Raw genomic sequence first — 17,851 nt, forward strand, 5'->3', positions numbered from 1 at the left:
GTAGCTGACCTTTATATATAACGTTAACGTTTCATTTTTCACCTTCTTGTGTCTCCCTGGAGAAGCTTTGAGAAGGACGCCACCAACTCTGTAACCTGTTATGATTTGATATATTAGTTGATATATTTCAAATGCTGGACATAAGGCAGCTGTTACAATTAGTTTCACGTGATAATAGATGCAGCTGGGAAATGTAACAACTAATGTAGCAAATCATAAAAGTTCAGGGTAATGGCATGCAGGACATTTTGTTACATACGATAAATCTCCACTATCACAGGCGACAAAACGTTCCTTTTTTTTTTTTTCTGACTGGCTTAAATGTAAATGACCAATGGAGAATCATATGTGGTTCATAGTTGGCATAGGAAACTTTGAGCTACTTTAGAAACCCAAAAAGCAGCGTAAATCTTCACTACCATGGGCAACAAAACATCCGGTTTCCCCATTACCCCATAGAGTCTGCACCTACAGACTGAGACACCAGAGAGAGGGACAGAAAAGTTTACACTTTTAAAAATGGTCAAAAATTTTAATCAACTGAAAAAAAGTCTATATTTCTGGTGTTCAGCCTGAAACAAGCTTTGCTTAATCCTGCTTCTCCTAATCAAGTCCAGTTTACATTGCTGAATATTCTAATCAGAAGAGGTCAGTTTTCACGATGACTGAGAATATTATATTCTAAGAAAAAAACCCTAGATGCAAAGTATTTTAGCATTCTGTTACAAAGCCAAGAGATGGTAAAAATAAACGCAGTGATTGCAATTCTTTTTGCTTGTTTTGAACTATTTTTTTCTTTGCACAGGGCTGGGTTGCACAATCCTGTATGAATTAAGGAGCTCTGAAAGGGGTGGCCTGAATGTTTACACTGAAGATGAGCATACTAAATATCAGACCTCCCTTTATACTATATTTTAGCAGCTCATCCTACTGTTGTAGCATTGACTTCACCACCTGAATTTTCATACTTATCAGCCTTTTCAAAAGGAACTAAATCACAGAACAGTAGTTTCACCTACGTATGATATGCATCATCTTGCTAGCATTTTGGTGCACTCTTGGGTGAGCATAGTGAAGGAATCCGGTATCTTTTGTGAAATATGTTGCCAAATACCGACCCGAAACCGAACCGTAATTTGCATATTCAATTTAGGATCAGAAAGGCGGCGGCCAAAGACAACAACTGTGGATTCAGATTCGGTTCAGCCAGGTGCTTGGATTCAACCAAATCTGCTGAAAAATGGTGAATACTCTCTGAAACCAGAACTGAATCCTGGATTCGGTGCATCTGTAGTTATGATGGGATTGATGATGGTTATTTTATGGTTTTGATGGAAACTGACTGAGCCATAAACTGGTACAATGGACTTTAAAAGAAACAACAGGAGCTATCACTACTGGCACATGTCAGTTAATGAGACTGGATGCTCTAATATATACTGTTGCTTCTATATCAGAGTGATATTTGAAAAGATATCCGTGTCTGACGTGAGGGAGGTGATGGGAAGAGTAGAGTTCCAGTTGCAGACTTGCTGACAGAAGCTCTTACAAGAGTGAAAACCTCTCAAACATGCTTGTGAAACTGAAAGACATTGGCTATTGCAAAACCTCTTGTGAAATTACCAGACATCCTCTTCCTCTGTGAAGAAGCTCTGTGGTCACGTTGTGTCTCACAAATGAACTCTTGCCCCCGTTATAGGTTTGATCTCCCCTGAGAATAGTGGAAGTAGCCTGTGTACACCAGATCCTCTTTGCAGAGATATTATAATAGATTGTTACACATTTGACAATCCAAAGAACATCTCTCCGTTCCATTATCTTAATTGAGTTAAAGCGTTATATAAAATGACAGGAACAATCTGTGCTGCAAAGCATATGTGACTGAATACTTTGCAGTATTATTCAGACATGTTGTATTTGCACTAACATTAGAATAAACAGGGCCATATGTAAGGCTGTGGGCTTTTTATTAATATGTTTTTTTCAAAACTGGAGGTGCAGTAACAGCCCCCTTTGAGCAGACATTACAGTGTTCCCATTTCCCTGGATATATGGTTGTGCTACATGCAGGCCAGGACTTGCAATCTGTGGGTTCTGGCAAATGCCAGAGGGGCTGCTATAAGGTGCCATATTAAGTCACTATTTAGAGGGCTGTGGGGGCTTTTTTGGGCCTTTGTGTGGGCTGGTTGGGCCTCTGTGTACCTGAAATGCCAGGGCCTATTTTAATTCTCAGTCTGAACCTGACTACATGTACCGTATATACTCGAGTATAAGCCGACCCGAGTATAAGCCGAGGTACCTAGTTTTACCTACGAAAACTGGGAAAACTTATTGACTCTAGTATAAGCCTAGACACAACTACAGCCCTGTCTCCCAGCAGCGCACATTCTGCCAAAGCGACCCCCCAGCGATCAACCGGACTTCTTTGCAAAGTTGATGGTGACAGAGAATTGCCAAACGGATTACTGTGTGCATTGTCCCACTGTCCCACTACCATGTGCAGAGGGTGCTGTTTGATTTTGCCATCACTGTTAATCTTTCGTATAACCAACAGAGGGCGCTGTGTGATATTGCAGTCACTGTTATTCTTCCATATAACCAACAGAGGGCGCTGTGTGATATTGCAGTCACTGTTATTCTTTCATATAACCAACAGAGGGTGCTGTGTGATATTGCAGTCACTGTTATTCTTTCATATAACCAACAGAGGGCGCACTGTTATTCTTTCATATAACCAACAGAGGTTGCTGTGTGATATTGCAGTCACTGTTATTCTTTAATATAACCAACAGAGGGCGCACTGTTATTCTTTCATACAACCAACAGATGGCGCTGTGTGATATTGCAGTCACTGTTAATCTTTCATATAACCAACAGAGGGCGCTGTTGGATGCTGAAAAACTCGGCTTATATACGGTAAGCATTCTAATTATTAGCAATAATAGTAGGAACACCTGGAACAGTAAACACCACCAGACACACACACATCCCAGCAGACAGCAGCCATTCGGGCACATTTGTTGCTAAAATCATGATGGATTTGGGTTTAATTTATGTTTTACAGGGATCCTGTCATCGGAAAACATTTTTTTTTCAAAACACAACAATTAATAGTGCTACTCCAGCAGAATTCTGCACTGAAATCCATTTCTCAAAAGAGACGTTTATCAGAGCACAAGTCACATGACTTGGGGCAGCTGGGAAATTGACAATATGTCTAGCCCCATGTCAGATTTCAAAACTGAATATAAAAAAAATCTGTTTGCTCTTTTGAGAAATGGATTTCAGTGCAGAATTCTGCTGGAGCAGCACTATTAACTGATTCATTTTGAAAAAAAAATTTTTTCCCATGACAGAATCCCTTTAAATGCATGGGCAATTTTATACCTTCTACACGTGATGCTCCTGCAGCTAAAAAACTGGTCCTAACATCACTGACAGATATTGTGAATTGGTTTGATGTGCCTGGCCCAGTACCATGCTCACACTCAGGCATCACTACACTCATCAGTACTGGTATAGTCCATGTGTTCCACAGCTGGTGCGCATACAGTACATACAAAATCACAGACATGGCCTACAGCAGGCCTGAACTGGCAATCTGTGGGTCCTGGCAAATGCCCTGTAAGTTGTCATAGACTGTAACTATTTATTGGGCTAGTGGGTGGCTGTGTGTACCTAAAATACCAGGGCCTATTTTGATTTTTAGTTTAGACCTGGCCTATGGGATGATCGCTGATCAATCTGCATTGCCTACAAGACTCACAGATTATATAAAGATCTGCAGGTAATACCAAAGTGTAATCTTTTTCAAAAAGTCTAGACTGCCCTCAGTTCCACCTGACTGGGCCAAATTAAGAACCACAGAGCATTTGACAAAGATCATGTACACAAGTGTATAGAGTACAATCAGCACACTATTTTATACTATATTATACATACTATTATATACACCAACAACTGGGAACAGAAACTGAACAACACTGTACAGACAGGAAGCAGTTGATTAGCAGCAGACTATTACAGTATGAGTGCTGGTGTTTAGAAAATGAAGCATTTTTGCAAAGCAATTACTCTGGCATTAATATAATAATACAGGCTATTTTGCCCAATTAGAGGCTGTAACTATGGTTATCAAATGACAATAAGCCCCAGCGCAGACACATGTGACAGCAGCAAATGCACCTTTCAGCGCAGCAAGCAGGGGGTCTGCAGCCAGTCACAATGGTGGGGGATGGGGTTACACTGATATGGAGAAACAAGAGAATATATATTTAGATGGAAACAAAAGAAAGGAGATTACTGTTCTGCAGTAGGCAGGGAGGTCAATGAGGGCACTTCTGTTTTGAAATGAGATTGGCGCTTTAAGCAGACTGGCTGCAGACTTCAACATGATCATAAGTGAACAGACACAAGCCACTATGATCTGCGGACACACGGGACGTGCGAGTGCGACAGAAGACTCAGCAGTATAGCACATAGGCACACGGCTAGACTGACACAAAGGACTGCATGAAATAGTGACTTACGCGGGCAGTGGGATGTTGCAGTAACTACCATCATACCTCTTGATGCTCCGGTTTGACCCCGGGGTGGGCGGCGGTGCAGCACTAGGCTGGCGGCCCCTGCGTTTGTGGCGACAGGCATGGAATAAAGAGAAATATTCAGAGTAAGAGAAGTAGACCATGTCCAGAGAGAGAGAGAGCGGAGAGATGCACAGGCAGAGGGAGCTGGATGCGACCGTCGCTGCTACTGAGATAATGAAGCTTCCCGCAGCTGAATGAAAGCAGATGGTTCAGACTGTGCTCTCAGCTGCTCCAAGCACTTGATTATTTTTGGCCCTGGGAGGAAACGTCAGGGGATTTGAATGACCAAATAAGACAGGAGTGAAGCAAAACACACGCACTCTCTCAGCATCCCTAGGTCCTGGGGGCAAGGGTTCACCTTTAGGAAACCACAGATTGGGTGCTGGGTGCCGCTGAGCCACAGACATGAGGCTTGGATGGCACTTTGCTTGTAGACATGAGGACAACTTGTATTTGTGCCACTCCATGGCCACACCATGCATTTAGACGGTGAGGCTCAGCTTCTGCAGAACATCTTGGGAAGCAGTCATTCCTATATCTATATTCATGTTCAACAGAACATGTAATCATTTTACAATGTGTGGCATATTTTCTCCCTTTCTGCAAAGCTGCAGATTATTCAAAAGCAGACACAAATAATAATAATAAATAATAATATAACAAATAGTAAATATAAAAAAATGTACTCTTGTTGTTGATATTATGACTTTACAATTCATCTTCACTTCCAAGCAGTTACACAGACACTACAGACAGGAGTACACTGCTTTAGGTCCCCAAACTGTGTCTTGAAAATCTCCAGAATTTAATTCAAATGTTTTTCACTTGTGCTGCCCTTTTTTACTGCACTCCAATCTTAACACAAGCACTGTTATCAGTGTTTATGTACAAAGCATAAACCTCCTGCTCTATTGTGCAAATGGAAGAAATGGTAAGAATATATTCATACCAGTAGATGAATTACTGTTGTGCCAGTGCCACAAAGACTTTTGTACTGCTTTGAGAGATTGCACTATGCAAACAGCAGGATATAGTTCTGCTAAGCTGTGGAGGGCATGGGGTGACTCTCGACACAGGGTCACATAATGTCAGTGTCGGACTGGACCACCAGGATACCAGGAAAACTCCCCGTGGGCCCAGGTGTCTGTGGGCCTTTGTGCTGCTAAATATTTGGGCGATTTCATTGCCATTTCCTATTTCTATGAGAACAGAGGCTAAATAGATGGAATAATAGATTATAGTATGTAAAAAAACCAGAATAGGCAAATAGAGGTTGAGTGAGAAGAGGAAGAATATTAGTACTGAGAGTGAGCCCCTGGCCTAAGTTTTTTTGGTGGGCCCCTGGTCTAAGGTTTTTGGGTGGGCCCCTGGTGTCCCAGTCAAACACTGCATAATGTTATAGTCTGCCAGGTACTTTAAGGGCTAAGTTTCTCATGAGGCCAGTAGCCTTTAAGCTTCCATAGCAAACATTGAAACACTCTAGGTATAGATATTTTTAGGTATAGATATGCAGAACCATTTTAGCCCAGTGCATGCACTGTGTCCTAAATAATACCTGTTCATAGGTCATGCTCAACCAAGACTGTGTGATATGATTTAAACATAAAGATTTACTTTGCGTTAACATTAAGTAGCTTCTTCATTTCTGGTTGCCACATCTGTATCCAAGGCATGATCTTGTAAGTCATTCCCGATTCCCAAAAACCTCCCATAAATGCACCTTATAACATTATTAAGGTGGTCAACACAAATGATTGACAGCTATCCAATTTCCAAGGCAATGATTAGCAGCTATCAGCTACTTAGCAGATAAGACAACTTTGCATATAGGTCAGAGTGATTCGACTTCACCAGCTGCAACATAACTGTAGAGAAAATGGAACCCCAACTTCCTGAATGTATTTATTTTGGTTTGTAGTGTGCATGTATGCATCAAATGCATAATAAAAAACGTTATAATAAAAGGAGCTTTCATTTGCCTTAGGGCTAGTCCACACGAGGAGATTCGGGGAGATTTTGTCAACTGGCGACTAATCACCTCGTCTTTTGAGCGACTATCTCCCAGAACTGCCTCAACGTTTTTCCCCATAGGCTAGAATGAAAAGTCGTCTGTGCTAATGCACACGCGGCGATGCGTTTTCAATAGTCGCCCAAAGTTGCCTGTAATCTTGAAGTTGCGAGAACAGTGCATGCATTGTTTGCTTATGACCTCCAGCCACTCTTCATACAGTTTCATCTGTGTGTTTCCACAAATATGTATATACAGATGTTGTTACTGTGGCAGTTTATTGGAAATTCTACGTTAGTGTTTTTATTCCATATGCATCTTTCTCACTGATTGGACATTTTAGGGGGTCATATACTATTCCAAAAAGAGGCTGCTTATTGCTGATCCACAAAGCACTTCAGTGGATCTGTGAAAAAATTCAGCACAGCGCACACTGTGCAGCATTTGGGGTGCTGGCCAACTCTGCCCTTACTGCCTGGCATGTGCCCATTTGTTTGCACTTTGCATACTGCCTTTCTTACAGTATGACTGAATTTGAACAATAATTAAATCTTCCATTGTAATGTAATAAAAGGTACAAAGTTTGTAGCAGGTCTTAGATGGTGGTAGGAGGGGGACCATGGACAACTGCCATTGAAAAAAAGCAAACCAGTGGATAAAGACTGTGGTTAGACCATTCTTAATTTTCTCCCATGGGCTTTGCAGCACCTAGATTTGAATCAACCCATGTATATCTTCTTCAGCAAAATTATAGCAGTTAATATACAATTATAGACACATTCAGTATGTGTTAGCATTAAACCTACAATTAAATATGAACACAATAAAGATAATTTAAGGGGGTAATCTGTTTTTTGGCTTATGTTGGAAGCACAAAATACATGCACTCATAGCCTTTCTCTCAGAGAACATGATTATTTGGAATGATGAACATATGTGACCTACAATATCAATGTTGTATCTGTGTACTCCTTGTCTGTATGTGGGTTGCCAAGGCAGGTTTTTAGTACAGTTCAGTATTACTGAATAAACATATTTTTGATAATCACCTTTTACCAGCAGCTTCCATGGGATTTTGGGATTTGCTGTATTGATTTTATACTTGCTACCCTCACTGACAGAAGTTCAGAGCACTGAGCATATATAATGTGTCAGTATTATGTGTCAGTCACTGCTATGTACTCATATGTATGCACACAAACATGGACAGTTGAAATGAGATTTAACAATATACATATTGTACTTCTATGCGATATTTTTAGTTTTGCATAGACCTGGAGCTGCTCTACTGCTTGCTTCAGGAGGGAGATTCTCCAAAGTCACCAATGCAACTGCAGAAATATGTGTAACTTGCTAACACGTTGATGATGTATAGTTTTCTAGCTATCTATTTATTGTACACATTTAAGATACACGGGGAGAAAACCTAATGCCATTACTGTTTATTGATTTATTTTAGGAGGCAGGCCATTTTTTTCACTGTAAAATGATGAAACCTTCAGATGAACCTAGATCAAAGAGACTGATTTTCAAGTGAAAAACAGATAACTTCATAATTTAACAAGTTCTCTATTAATGTTTATCATAATAAGAAGGTACATTAACACTGAGCAATTAGGGTCCTACTTTCACCAAGTTGCTATTTCACCTGTGTTTTCTCACCTGTTCCTAGTGTTGGCTGCCATGGGTGCTTGTCTAGCAGTGGGCCTGTTGTTGCGGCAGGCAGCTGTTGCCTCTGTATTGACGCTGGCTGACAGCTTCTGATGAGTGTGGGCAGTTGTTGGGCCAGAATTGTTCTCCGTAAGACTTTGTTCAATGGCCATCTGAATCAGTTCCTCTTCACTCATACTGCTATACAGGCTATACTCCTCTGAGCCCAGAATGCTTCTTGCAGGACGGGAGCTGGAAACCTGAGTCGCCATTGTAAGTTCTACAGGGAAAAAATACATTGCTCACATATATAATAAAACCTTGACATAAGCAGTAAGTAGCAAAATGTATTGTCTCATTATGTGACATGTTTAAATGTCTCATTTACTTTGAAGTGCCATACATTGCACATGAGTTTTCAATGTTACTATTTGTCTTGTTTTATACAATGGCATTCTTTTCATCCCTTGCCTTCCAAAATGATTCACACAGCTGTTATTTTTAGTGATACAAAACGCCATTGTGACATGGACAAGGTCACACAGAAAGTGGCAAATTAAACATATACACACATTACATATACAGACAGAAACAGAAATATGGAGCTTTTAAAGTGCACAACATCTTTTGTGGCTCCCAATCACTTGAACGAGATATACCTGACAGCATCAGTACTGTTTTTTTCAGTCTGAAAATACTCAATTTTGTGTACTTTTCAACCACCTGGAAAACAGCAGGCTGGAAAGTACCACATGTGCTATCAATCTAAAGGGACATTTTTCATGCAGCTGCGAAATATGTTGGCGCTCTATAAATACATGTTAGTATTGATAATGCAAAATAGCAGTGCTGCCATCCTTCAAGGTTGGGATTCTAGTTACATTTAAGCTGATGGCACATGGGTTTCATTTCTCAGGTGCATTTAAGTGTGTTGTGAGTGACTGAGATAAGACAGGAATAAATCACAGACATTTTCAAAACATGTAAGTTTATGAAAAGTGAATATATATATATATATATATATATATATATATACAGTATATATACTAACCTTAAACTACTCAGCACTAATTAGACATGCATAAAAATTACACCGAAATTTATAAAGAGGGACATTTTGGCATAATAGTATCCTTAAAATAAGACAGAAAAGTGACCAAATACTGATTTTACAAAACATAGATTATGCTGCTGCATGTCAATTTTTATGATCAGTAAACAGAGACGCTTACTTATCAATGAGGACTTTGTTCAAATTAGAGCATTATAGGCACTTAACCACTGCTTATCTTAATCTGGCCTCAGGGGCATTTCTTTATTGTTGTCAGAGGATATTTAATTTTATCCTAGCAGATAAGTTAAGTAGGGCAGCTCACATTTACATTTAGGGGGACAATTCTGAAGTGCAGACTCCATAAGGTTCAAGAATTACCTGGAAGTGGGCTATATGCTTAATAGAGACATAGTCATGGCTGAATAGCTGTATGGCCTAAAATGTCCAGATTTGTTATTTTTTAAATGTTATTAGGTATGTATAAAATATACTAGGGTTTCCAGATCACTTAAATTTAGTGACATGTCGAGCGAATCCTGCTAGAAGGACTGAGCTGATGCCAATTTACTTTAAATGCAATCAGTACATCCCTGCCACATGAATATATTAGAAGTGCCCCTGAATTTTTCTGAAATTTGCATGTTTTCAAGGAGCATCAGTATAAGGTGGAAACATATTTATATTTTCCGACTTAGAGCAGATAAATAAATCCTTACATGTGCAGCACATTGCTATACAAGTTGCTGATGCGCCCCAGGCAGAAAGAAAATAATTTCTCAAAGTCCTGAGGGCTCTTTGCCTAATATTGCTTATGGGAACAGTCATTTTGATTTTAAGATTTTAAGGCAGAACAACATGAAATGTAAATAATGTGCTCAAAAAATCCGTTTAAAAATACAGCATGTATTCTCAAGAAACAAATGAAACAAATTCTTCCTTTCTGAATTTGAGGGATCACTTTTATTAAGGAATGATATCATGCTGACCACCCTCACAAACATTTAGAATCTTTCAAGTGTTTAATAATGATAATAAATCATTATGAAATAAAGAATACAAGATTGTTACTAGTGTGTCATCAGCGATCTACTGTAGATGTATCTTCTCAATGACATACCTGTGATCCACCAAAGGTCTGTGCAGAATAGACTTAGTAGGAGACATGCAATGTGATCAAGCAATTGCACAGAGCCTTTGAGGAAATTCCTAGTGATAGCCTTGTGGTTTTGTTGCCAACTGATGCCAAAACAGGTCAACTTGTCAACCCTACATATATTGGGACCTGTGTGTTGATGATGTAGAAACTGAGGAGTCACATACCTACTGACAAAGACTGACAGACAAAAAAACATATGCAAAGAGCTTTACAGTGAAAACATATCTGGATACTCAGTGAATCACCTGGGCCCACCACAAGGGAAACTTGTCTGTGTTTTTCTTCTCAAACCTGCATAAACACAACTTTCAAGCTTAGGGCCCACTTCCTCTGTAGGATGAGGTCTGTCATTCTCTATCATTTTTACCTTACACTGTATAATTACCTTATGACAACAAACGACCTTTAGATATACCATGGTAGAAGGAAAGTAGAGTGGCATATATGATGATATAATTGTTTTTTTTTCTCTAATGAGGCTCAAGAGACAGTTACAGTTAAAATGATATGTGGGCAAGGGTCAGATGAGCAGATCCTGCTGCCTAATGTCAATGAGAGAGGGTGGCTTTACAGGAATTTGTAAGTATCTCTAGAAGTTATTTTGGGTAACAGCAGCAATGTTACACACATACATTTAGGGCATTTTAGCCAATTTATCTCTAGAAAGTTACAATTAGTTTGCATATATCTAAACTGACACTGTTATATGGTGGCTTTTATAAAGGGGCATGTCACTTATAGGGAAACTTGTGTGGAAGTCTTGCATTTGTTAAATGGGTGTGTCAAAGTGTCAAACCCTGTATTAGAAAGTACATACCATAATAAACAATTACACCTCAAAATATGCCTACAGTGATAAAATAACTGTATTAAAAATGTGTCCCTGTATAAGTAAATTTAGCTCTTTCAGCATTTGCTATACTAACACCCACCACTAGTCTGTGTATGTGTACGCTTGGTACACATGGTAGATCATTGGCCAATTTTGCTACACCTGTTGTTTCCAAATCTGAATCAGTAAAGTTCCCCTTTGTTCATTTACCCAAACACTTCACCAGGATGAATGAAAATCAACCAATCCACTACCTTTATCTACCCAGTTGTATCCATCTTAATTGTGACTGTGATATTTCTAATATTTCCAAGATAAGACAAGGACAGATAAAAGGCCTACATGTTTTTAAAAACCAGGGTGGGCATATATGTGTTTGGTTTGGGTTTATTGCGGTTTTACAATTACGAGAAGTTGCAAAGAAACACTTGGAATATTTTAGATACAATTGATTCCAAAGGTACCACTGAATGTTTGTTTACTGGCAATATGACCTAATAGTTATGTTACAGCTTATTTTAAAGTTACTACTGTTTACAGAAGCTCCAGGGAGGTTTGGTACTGGAAAATAGCTACTATGTATAGCAATAGCATATGTATTTAAAATTAGTAGGCATTGATAAATCACCCATTTAGAACTGCTGTCATCTTGCTTTGGGTAGAATGTTCTGCACACACATACTCTTTGAATGTTTATGGACTTCACAGTTGCAATGTAGCTCCTATTACACTGTAGCTATGCACATGACAGTGAAGCAAATTGTTGGCGAGTATAAAGTGGCTGCCTATGAATAACAACAACAAAGACATCTGATGAAATTCACAGTGTTTATTTTTAGTTTCTGGGCAATCTTATTGATGGTATGTTTTGCTGCTGAAGATTATATATGGCTTCTCAGAGCATGTTTGTTAGCAGCAAGAGAAGGTGACACTCATGACATAGTTGTCACACTGAAAACATCTACTCTAAGTGGGGATACATTGTTAGAAATGAATGGAAAAGAACCATTAGTCTCTATGTGATGCCATAATTCATGACTTTCTCCTGGTTGTTGACAGGAATTATTCCCTGTCTATTTACTGTATTGTAATATTTATTCAAGGGTAATTATTTTACAGTGGCACCCAAAATGGACACAACGAAGAGTCCATATTGATACAATACAGAAAGGTACTTGTTCCTGCCCTTCCATATTGGTACAAATTTTTTCCATTTTGATGAATCTTATGCAACTACACCTGATGACCCTGGTGGATCCTGGAGCTGCTGCCACCCTGGACCTGGCGCTAGCTCCATGATTCCCACAGCAGGATACATCAATAGGTGCATCAGACTTGCACCCACTGAATCAAATGCAAATGCTATTTTGTATGCACGTTCTGGAGGTAATGCATCATTTACTCTGAATTGCTCTATGCAGCTTGTACCTGATTTGTATAAAAACACAAGCACAATTGACTCATTGTGTGCAGTTTTGAACATGACACTGGAATTATGGTAAAAATCACACTGTTTTGGAAACTGCACTTTGTATATGTCACTTACACTTGTTAATGACCCCTTCGGTATTATATTTCTCATTGCAAATTAATTTATATGTAAAATAATTGTTCTAAAAATTTAGCTGCCTAGATAGTTTTTTTTACCATATTGGGGGCTTCTTTTATCTTATTTATATTTCTGTAGCTGCAAACTTGACTCAAGAACACATGCTGCACAGTGAGAAAGCAGGTCATAATATAACTTCAGCTTCAAGTTAAGCAGAGTAGAGTCTAGTATAGAAGAGTCTAAACACACAAACACCTGCAGAAGAAAATGTCTTTAAATGTAAAAGACCTTATAAAGTAAGATTTACTTTCACTTTGCTTATTTTGTGTACAGATTCTTATATATGTGAACTTATTAATATAGATGAGATCAATCACCTTTATCTTTCAAGCTGTTATTAAATTCAATCTACTGTATTAACAGTGTAACTATGGGCAGCCCATAACAGTACAGGTATGGGACCTGTTATGCAGAATGCTTGGGACCTGGGATTTTCTGGATAATCTATTTCAGTCATTTGGATTTTCATACCTAGTCTACTAGAAAATCATGAAAACAATAAAAGGATTCTGCATGATTTTTATGATGTAGTTTTTATTTCTAAATTACACTGTTTACACTGCAAATAATTCACCCTACGATATAAAATTTCATTCCTGAACCAGTAAGTGTATTTTTTTAGTTGTAATATTGGTGTGTAGGCAGCCATCTAAGGTCATTCTGCCTGGTCATGTGCTTTCTAGCAGGCTGTTGTTTCTCCTACTCAATGTAACTGAATGTGTCTCAGTGGGACCTGGATTTTACTATTGAATGCTGTTCTTAGATCTAACAGGGAGCTGTCATCTTGTGTTAGGGAGCTGCTATCTGGTTACCTTCACATTGTTCTGTTGTTAGGCTGCTGGGGGGGGGAGGGGAGTGATATCATTCCAACTTGCAGTACAGCAGTAAAGAGTCACTGAAGTTTATCAGAGCACAGGTCACATGACTGGGGGCAGCTGGGAAACTGACAATGAGGTCAGTGATTTGCTTTTTAAAGCCAGCTGCAAGTAAAACAATGAATGAAGCAATTTGATTGTTTGCCATGGGTTACTACCCATGAGCCACATTTGCCCAGTGTTGATAAATGACCCCCAATATGTCTAGCCCCATGTCAGATCTCAAAATTAACTATTAAAAAAATCTCTTTTCAGAAATGAATTTCAGTGCAGAAGTCTGCTGGAGCAGCACTATTAACTGATGACAGTATCCCTTTAAATAAACCCAATAGGCTTAGTTTGCTTCCAATATGGACTGTCTGTACTGAGGTCTGTGTATATTTTACAGTGTATATACACAAATTATATGTTTCGATCCAGTACAAGGCACAGTTTTATTATTACAGGAAAAAGGAAACAATTTTTAAAAGTTTATATTCTATGGGAGTCTATGGGAGATGGCCATACCGTAATTCTGAGTTTTCTAGATAACGGGTTTCCAACGGGTCAACTTCTGTAACTCGTCAGTATAAAGCACCATTTAATCAGCCTGCAGCCAAATCAATCATTTTTTGCAACCTTTAACTGGCCACATGAACAGCAATGGTCCCCAATAACAGAACTCCATAACATCATAAGTTGTTCCCAACACATTTAACATCATAGCTATCTTTACTGTCTCAGCCACTTACAGCTAGTGTTTTGAAACTTGATAACATGTACTTGTGAGGAAGCATTCTGTTAAATAAGACCGAGAAATGTAAATGTATTGCTGAAGTTATATCAAATTGCCTAGGCTGTTCTTCTGGAGGCTGGTATAGTTTTCCCAGCAGTGATCCCAGTAAGCAAGCTCAGCACTTCAGCACAGTACAGATCGTTTTACAGTGTGAAGCTTGCAAAATACAACACTCTTTCAAATACGAGCAACTGCCAACTTCCATTTAATTTCATTCATCGCTGTAATTAAAAGCAGGATCCTGTTGCAAAGCTTGTGCATTGTTCCCTGGTTGTTATAAAAAAAGTTACATGATAAATGTTGCTATAGTGTAATTAGTCCGGCTCAGTAGTTATTTTTAAGTTTTCTATTAGGTTTAATGATATATGATCTGATAAACTGCTTGATGTTTACTTACAGGGTTTGTCAGCTGACTGCACAGTGATTAAGCAACACATTCTTTATAGATGAACAGGCAGGCATAATAATAATATGTTTTACTTATGCAAGGGCACTACATTTCAAGCACTGATATTGGCATCGTCCAAAGATCAAACCTACCAAGTAAACAAATCCAGAGCAGCACCATCTGTCAGTCTATATAAAACTGCCTGTGAACTATAATTGGCCATCAGAACACCTTATATTCATCATAAGATGTAAAAGCATCTCGGTCAGCTGCAGTTCCATGGCAGAATTCAGCTTGTCTGTCTAGAGCAATGACCCTGACTTTGCTTGGCATGTCCATGAATCTTAAAGCAATGTCATTGCACCTTGTACTGGACCAAAGTACATGTCAAATTGCTAATGAAGAGCAACCACACAGTAAACCAATGTTAGAAAGGCTGTGTTAATCCAAATATCATTTGACTACATCCACCAGTGGTCCTTAACAGCCTTTCATGTTTAAAATTGTAGTTCATCAACTAAAAAGCTACAAATAGGGAAAAAAGTGTCACTGTTTTTATGTTATGTTTACATTCTTTTATTTATTATTGATATTATTTTATTATATTATTTTATTATATTAAATCTGATCACGATTCTCCTAAATATGGATCCTTTCTGTGACCTTATTACTCTTGAGAGAAATAGCAAGGCTGTATGTGATTTTAAGGCTTTCAATTGAAGAAAAATTTCAAGATAATATGCATTTCAGAGTACTGGAAACTTCTACATTCATTGCAAATCACTGCCAATGTCCATCCCTTTGGTTAAGACTTTATGCTGCTCTCTGTCTGGGTTTGCCACTGATGTAGGTAGCCGAAGCTAAATTAAATGCATGAATAGCATTTTAAATAAAATGACTACAATGATTTCCTAATTAATTAAGAGAAGCATTTTTGGAATCCTTCAATACATAATAAAAACAGCAATAAGAAGATTGCAATCCCTCAGAGCAAAGGCTCCCTTTTAGCTTTATATGAGTGATGTACTTATCTAGTAGTGCAATGTTTGCTCTAACTAGAATTCACCTTCTTGTATGTTTCCTCTGAAATGCACCATATGCTTTAATGAATACCATATATATAAAGCAATGCAATGTTTGAGGATGTTGGTAGCATGCATGCTTGTATTACCTTTATACTTCCAAGTGAATGAAATGAGCTTGTTAGAGTTTCTAGGGCTCAAAGACAGCCCATAAGTTGCACCTTCTTCCTCCTCTGCAGCAGGTTGCTTCTGCCTCTGCGAAACTGCCCAGTAACACAGACTTTGTAGGCTAGAGTTTATTTCTGGAGCATCGCATGATCAGACGTGACAAGCCAAAACTCTGTCATGTATCTCAGATTTCCTATGCAGAGATTAGAAGAACAAACTCTGTCAATCCATGCAGAATATATTCCCTGCTGCACTGGCCTGCAGCAGATAATATGGGATCCTGTGGGGAACTTGCACAGGGGACTCACTCCACGCTTGCCTCGTTGTTTATACATGCTGACAATAGGCCTTATAAGGACACATTCTTAAGAAAAAAGAAATTAACTTGGTTTATTCCTCCTTAGAGGCATCTGAGCCAAAGACATCCCTTGCAACAAGTCCATGATTTCCAAGTGAACACTTAAAATTATTTGGCATGCTCCCAGACTCATGCCATATAAATATATGTTTTTATTCCTTCTACCAGCAGGAATGCAATAACAGTTGGAAAGATTTTATTGTTTAGTTACGTACAGTTTTTTTTAACTGTAACATTTTTTAGCACAGTTAATCTATATCCTGTAAAAAAAAAAATACAATAGCTGGTTGTAAAAGAAAAGCATAAATTTACAAGTTGCTGTTAACTGTGTACAGTTGAGAAGAATCTATGTAATCATTTGAATATGACTGGAATTAATTTAAAATACAAATTCCAGCTACATGTCCTGTTCCGCAGCATTAAAGAAGCAGTTTCTTTTTGCACAAGTAGACCTTCCATTCTGAGAGCTTTTTCAGTGGAATTTCCTCCTTTCGTCGAAAGACAATGACTGCCGATGCTACAGAATATACAGTACAAGCACAAATAGTTTCATATACCTTTGATTTTTTACATGCAAGTGTGTCCATTTGTTTCAGAAGTGCACCTGACTGGAACAGTTTGGGAGTTTTCTGTGACTTTTACAATATGTGCAAAAAGTCTAGACTAAAAAGTAGACTATGAATCAATTTTTAGTCATCTACAAGTAGCAGCTAATCACGTTTTGTGTTACATATGCCTAAGAGCTTTTAATGTAAATGTAGCAAAATGATGTCCATGCAGATGATAAAACAAATTTTCCCAATGCGAGAATGTAGTCAACTGTTTTGCAAGGCTGTTTTGCCATTATACAGAAAGTTGTGAAATGTGCAGCTAAATAGTACTTAAACTATATAAAAATGTAATGGGAATATTGGTGTAAAGTACAAGTGAGACAGGATTTTTCTTTGTAACCTCCTTGGCAATGGACCTTTAGATCACCAATATGGATACCTTAGTAATAACGCATTGGGAACTGCCATATGCATTGCGCTTTGGTAGTGTACATTTAGATGACACAAAGGGCCATCTCTTTATAAGCACCTCAAGATCAGCCAGTTGGGTATCTATTTAGCAATGTACCTGTAAATCAGCTGACATAGATACCTACTTGGTGATGCACATGCATATAACTACTCTAAACTCACCCATATTGGTCCCTCCTTTGCAGTGCACCTTTAGATGCCCTATATGTGTGTCACTTGGTAAAGTGAATCTTTAAGCCAACCATACTCAGAAGCAGACCCCGTGGGGGGCCTAGGGAAAAGGGGGCCCTGACCGGCAGGTTCTGTTTCCTCTATAGTATTCAAATCCCCCTCCCTGCCGCTTTCTTC

The 17,851-nt window shown here is 38.6% G+C and overlaps 1 protein-coding gene across 2 annotated transcripts in view; it reads right to left on the minus strand.

The window, feature by feature from the left end:
- asb2.L (ankyrin repeat and SOCS box containing 2 L homeolog) overlaps positions 1 to 16,308 on the minus strand; it is a 31,899-nt gene extending 15,591 nt beyond the window's left edge. The window contains exons 1-3 of one of the 2 annotated variants that reach the window (XM_018230451.2): positions 16,105 to 16,308; positions 8,257 to 8,524; positions 4,566 to 4,625 (exon numbers count right to left, since the gene is read on the minus strand). In XM_018230451.2, coding sequence (XP_018085940.2) covers positions 4,566 to 4,625; positions 8,257 to 8,516 — 320 coding nt within the window. In that variant the 5' untranslated portion in view covers positions 8,517 to 8,524; positions 16,105 to 16,308. Of the gene's footprint in view, positions 1 to 4,529; positions 4,626 to 8,256; positions 8,525 to 16,104 lie in introns of both variants that reach the window. The other variant, XM_018230452.2, reaches the window with a different exon arrangement.
- Between the last annotated feature and the right edge of the window lie 1,543 nt (positions 16,309 to 17,851).

The sequence above is a fragment of the Xenopus laevis genome, chromosome 8L (assembly GCF_017654675.1).
Source record: "Xenopus laevis strain J_2021 chromosome 8L, Xenopus_laevis_v10.1, whole genome shotgun sequence".
In the NCBI taxonomy this organism is placed as follows: domain Eukaryota; kingdom Metazoa; phylum Chordata; class Amphibia; order Anura; family Pipidae; genus Xenopus; species Xenopus laevis.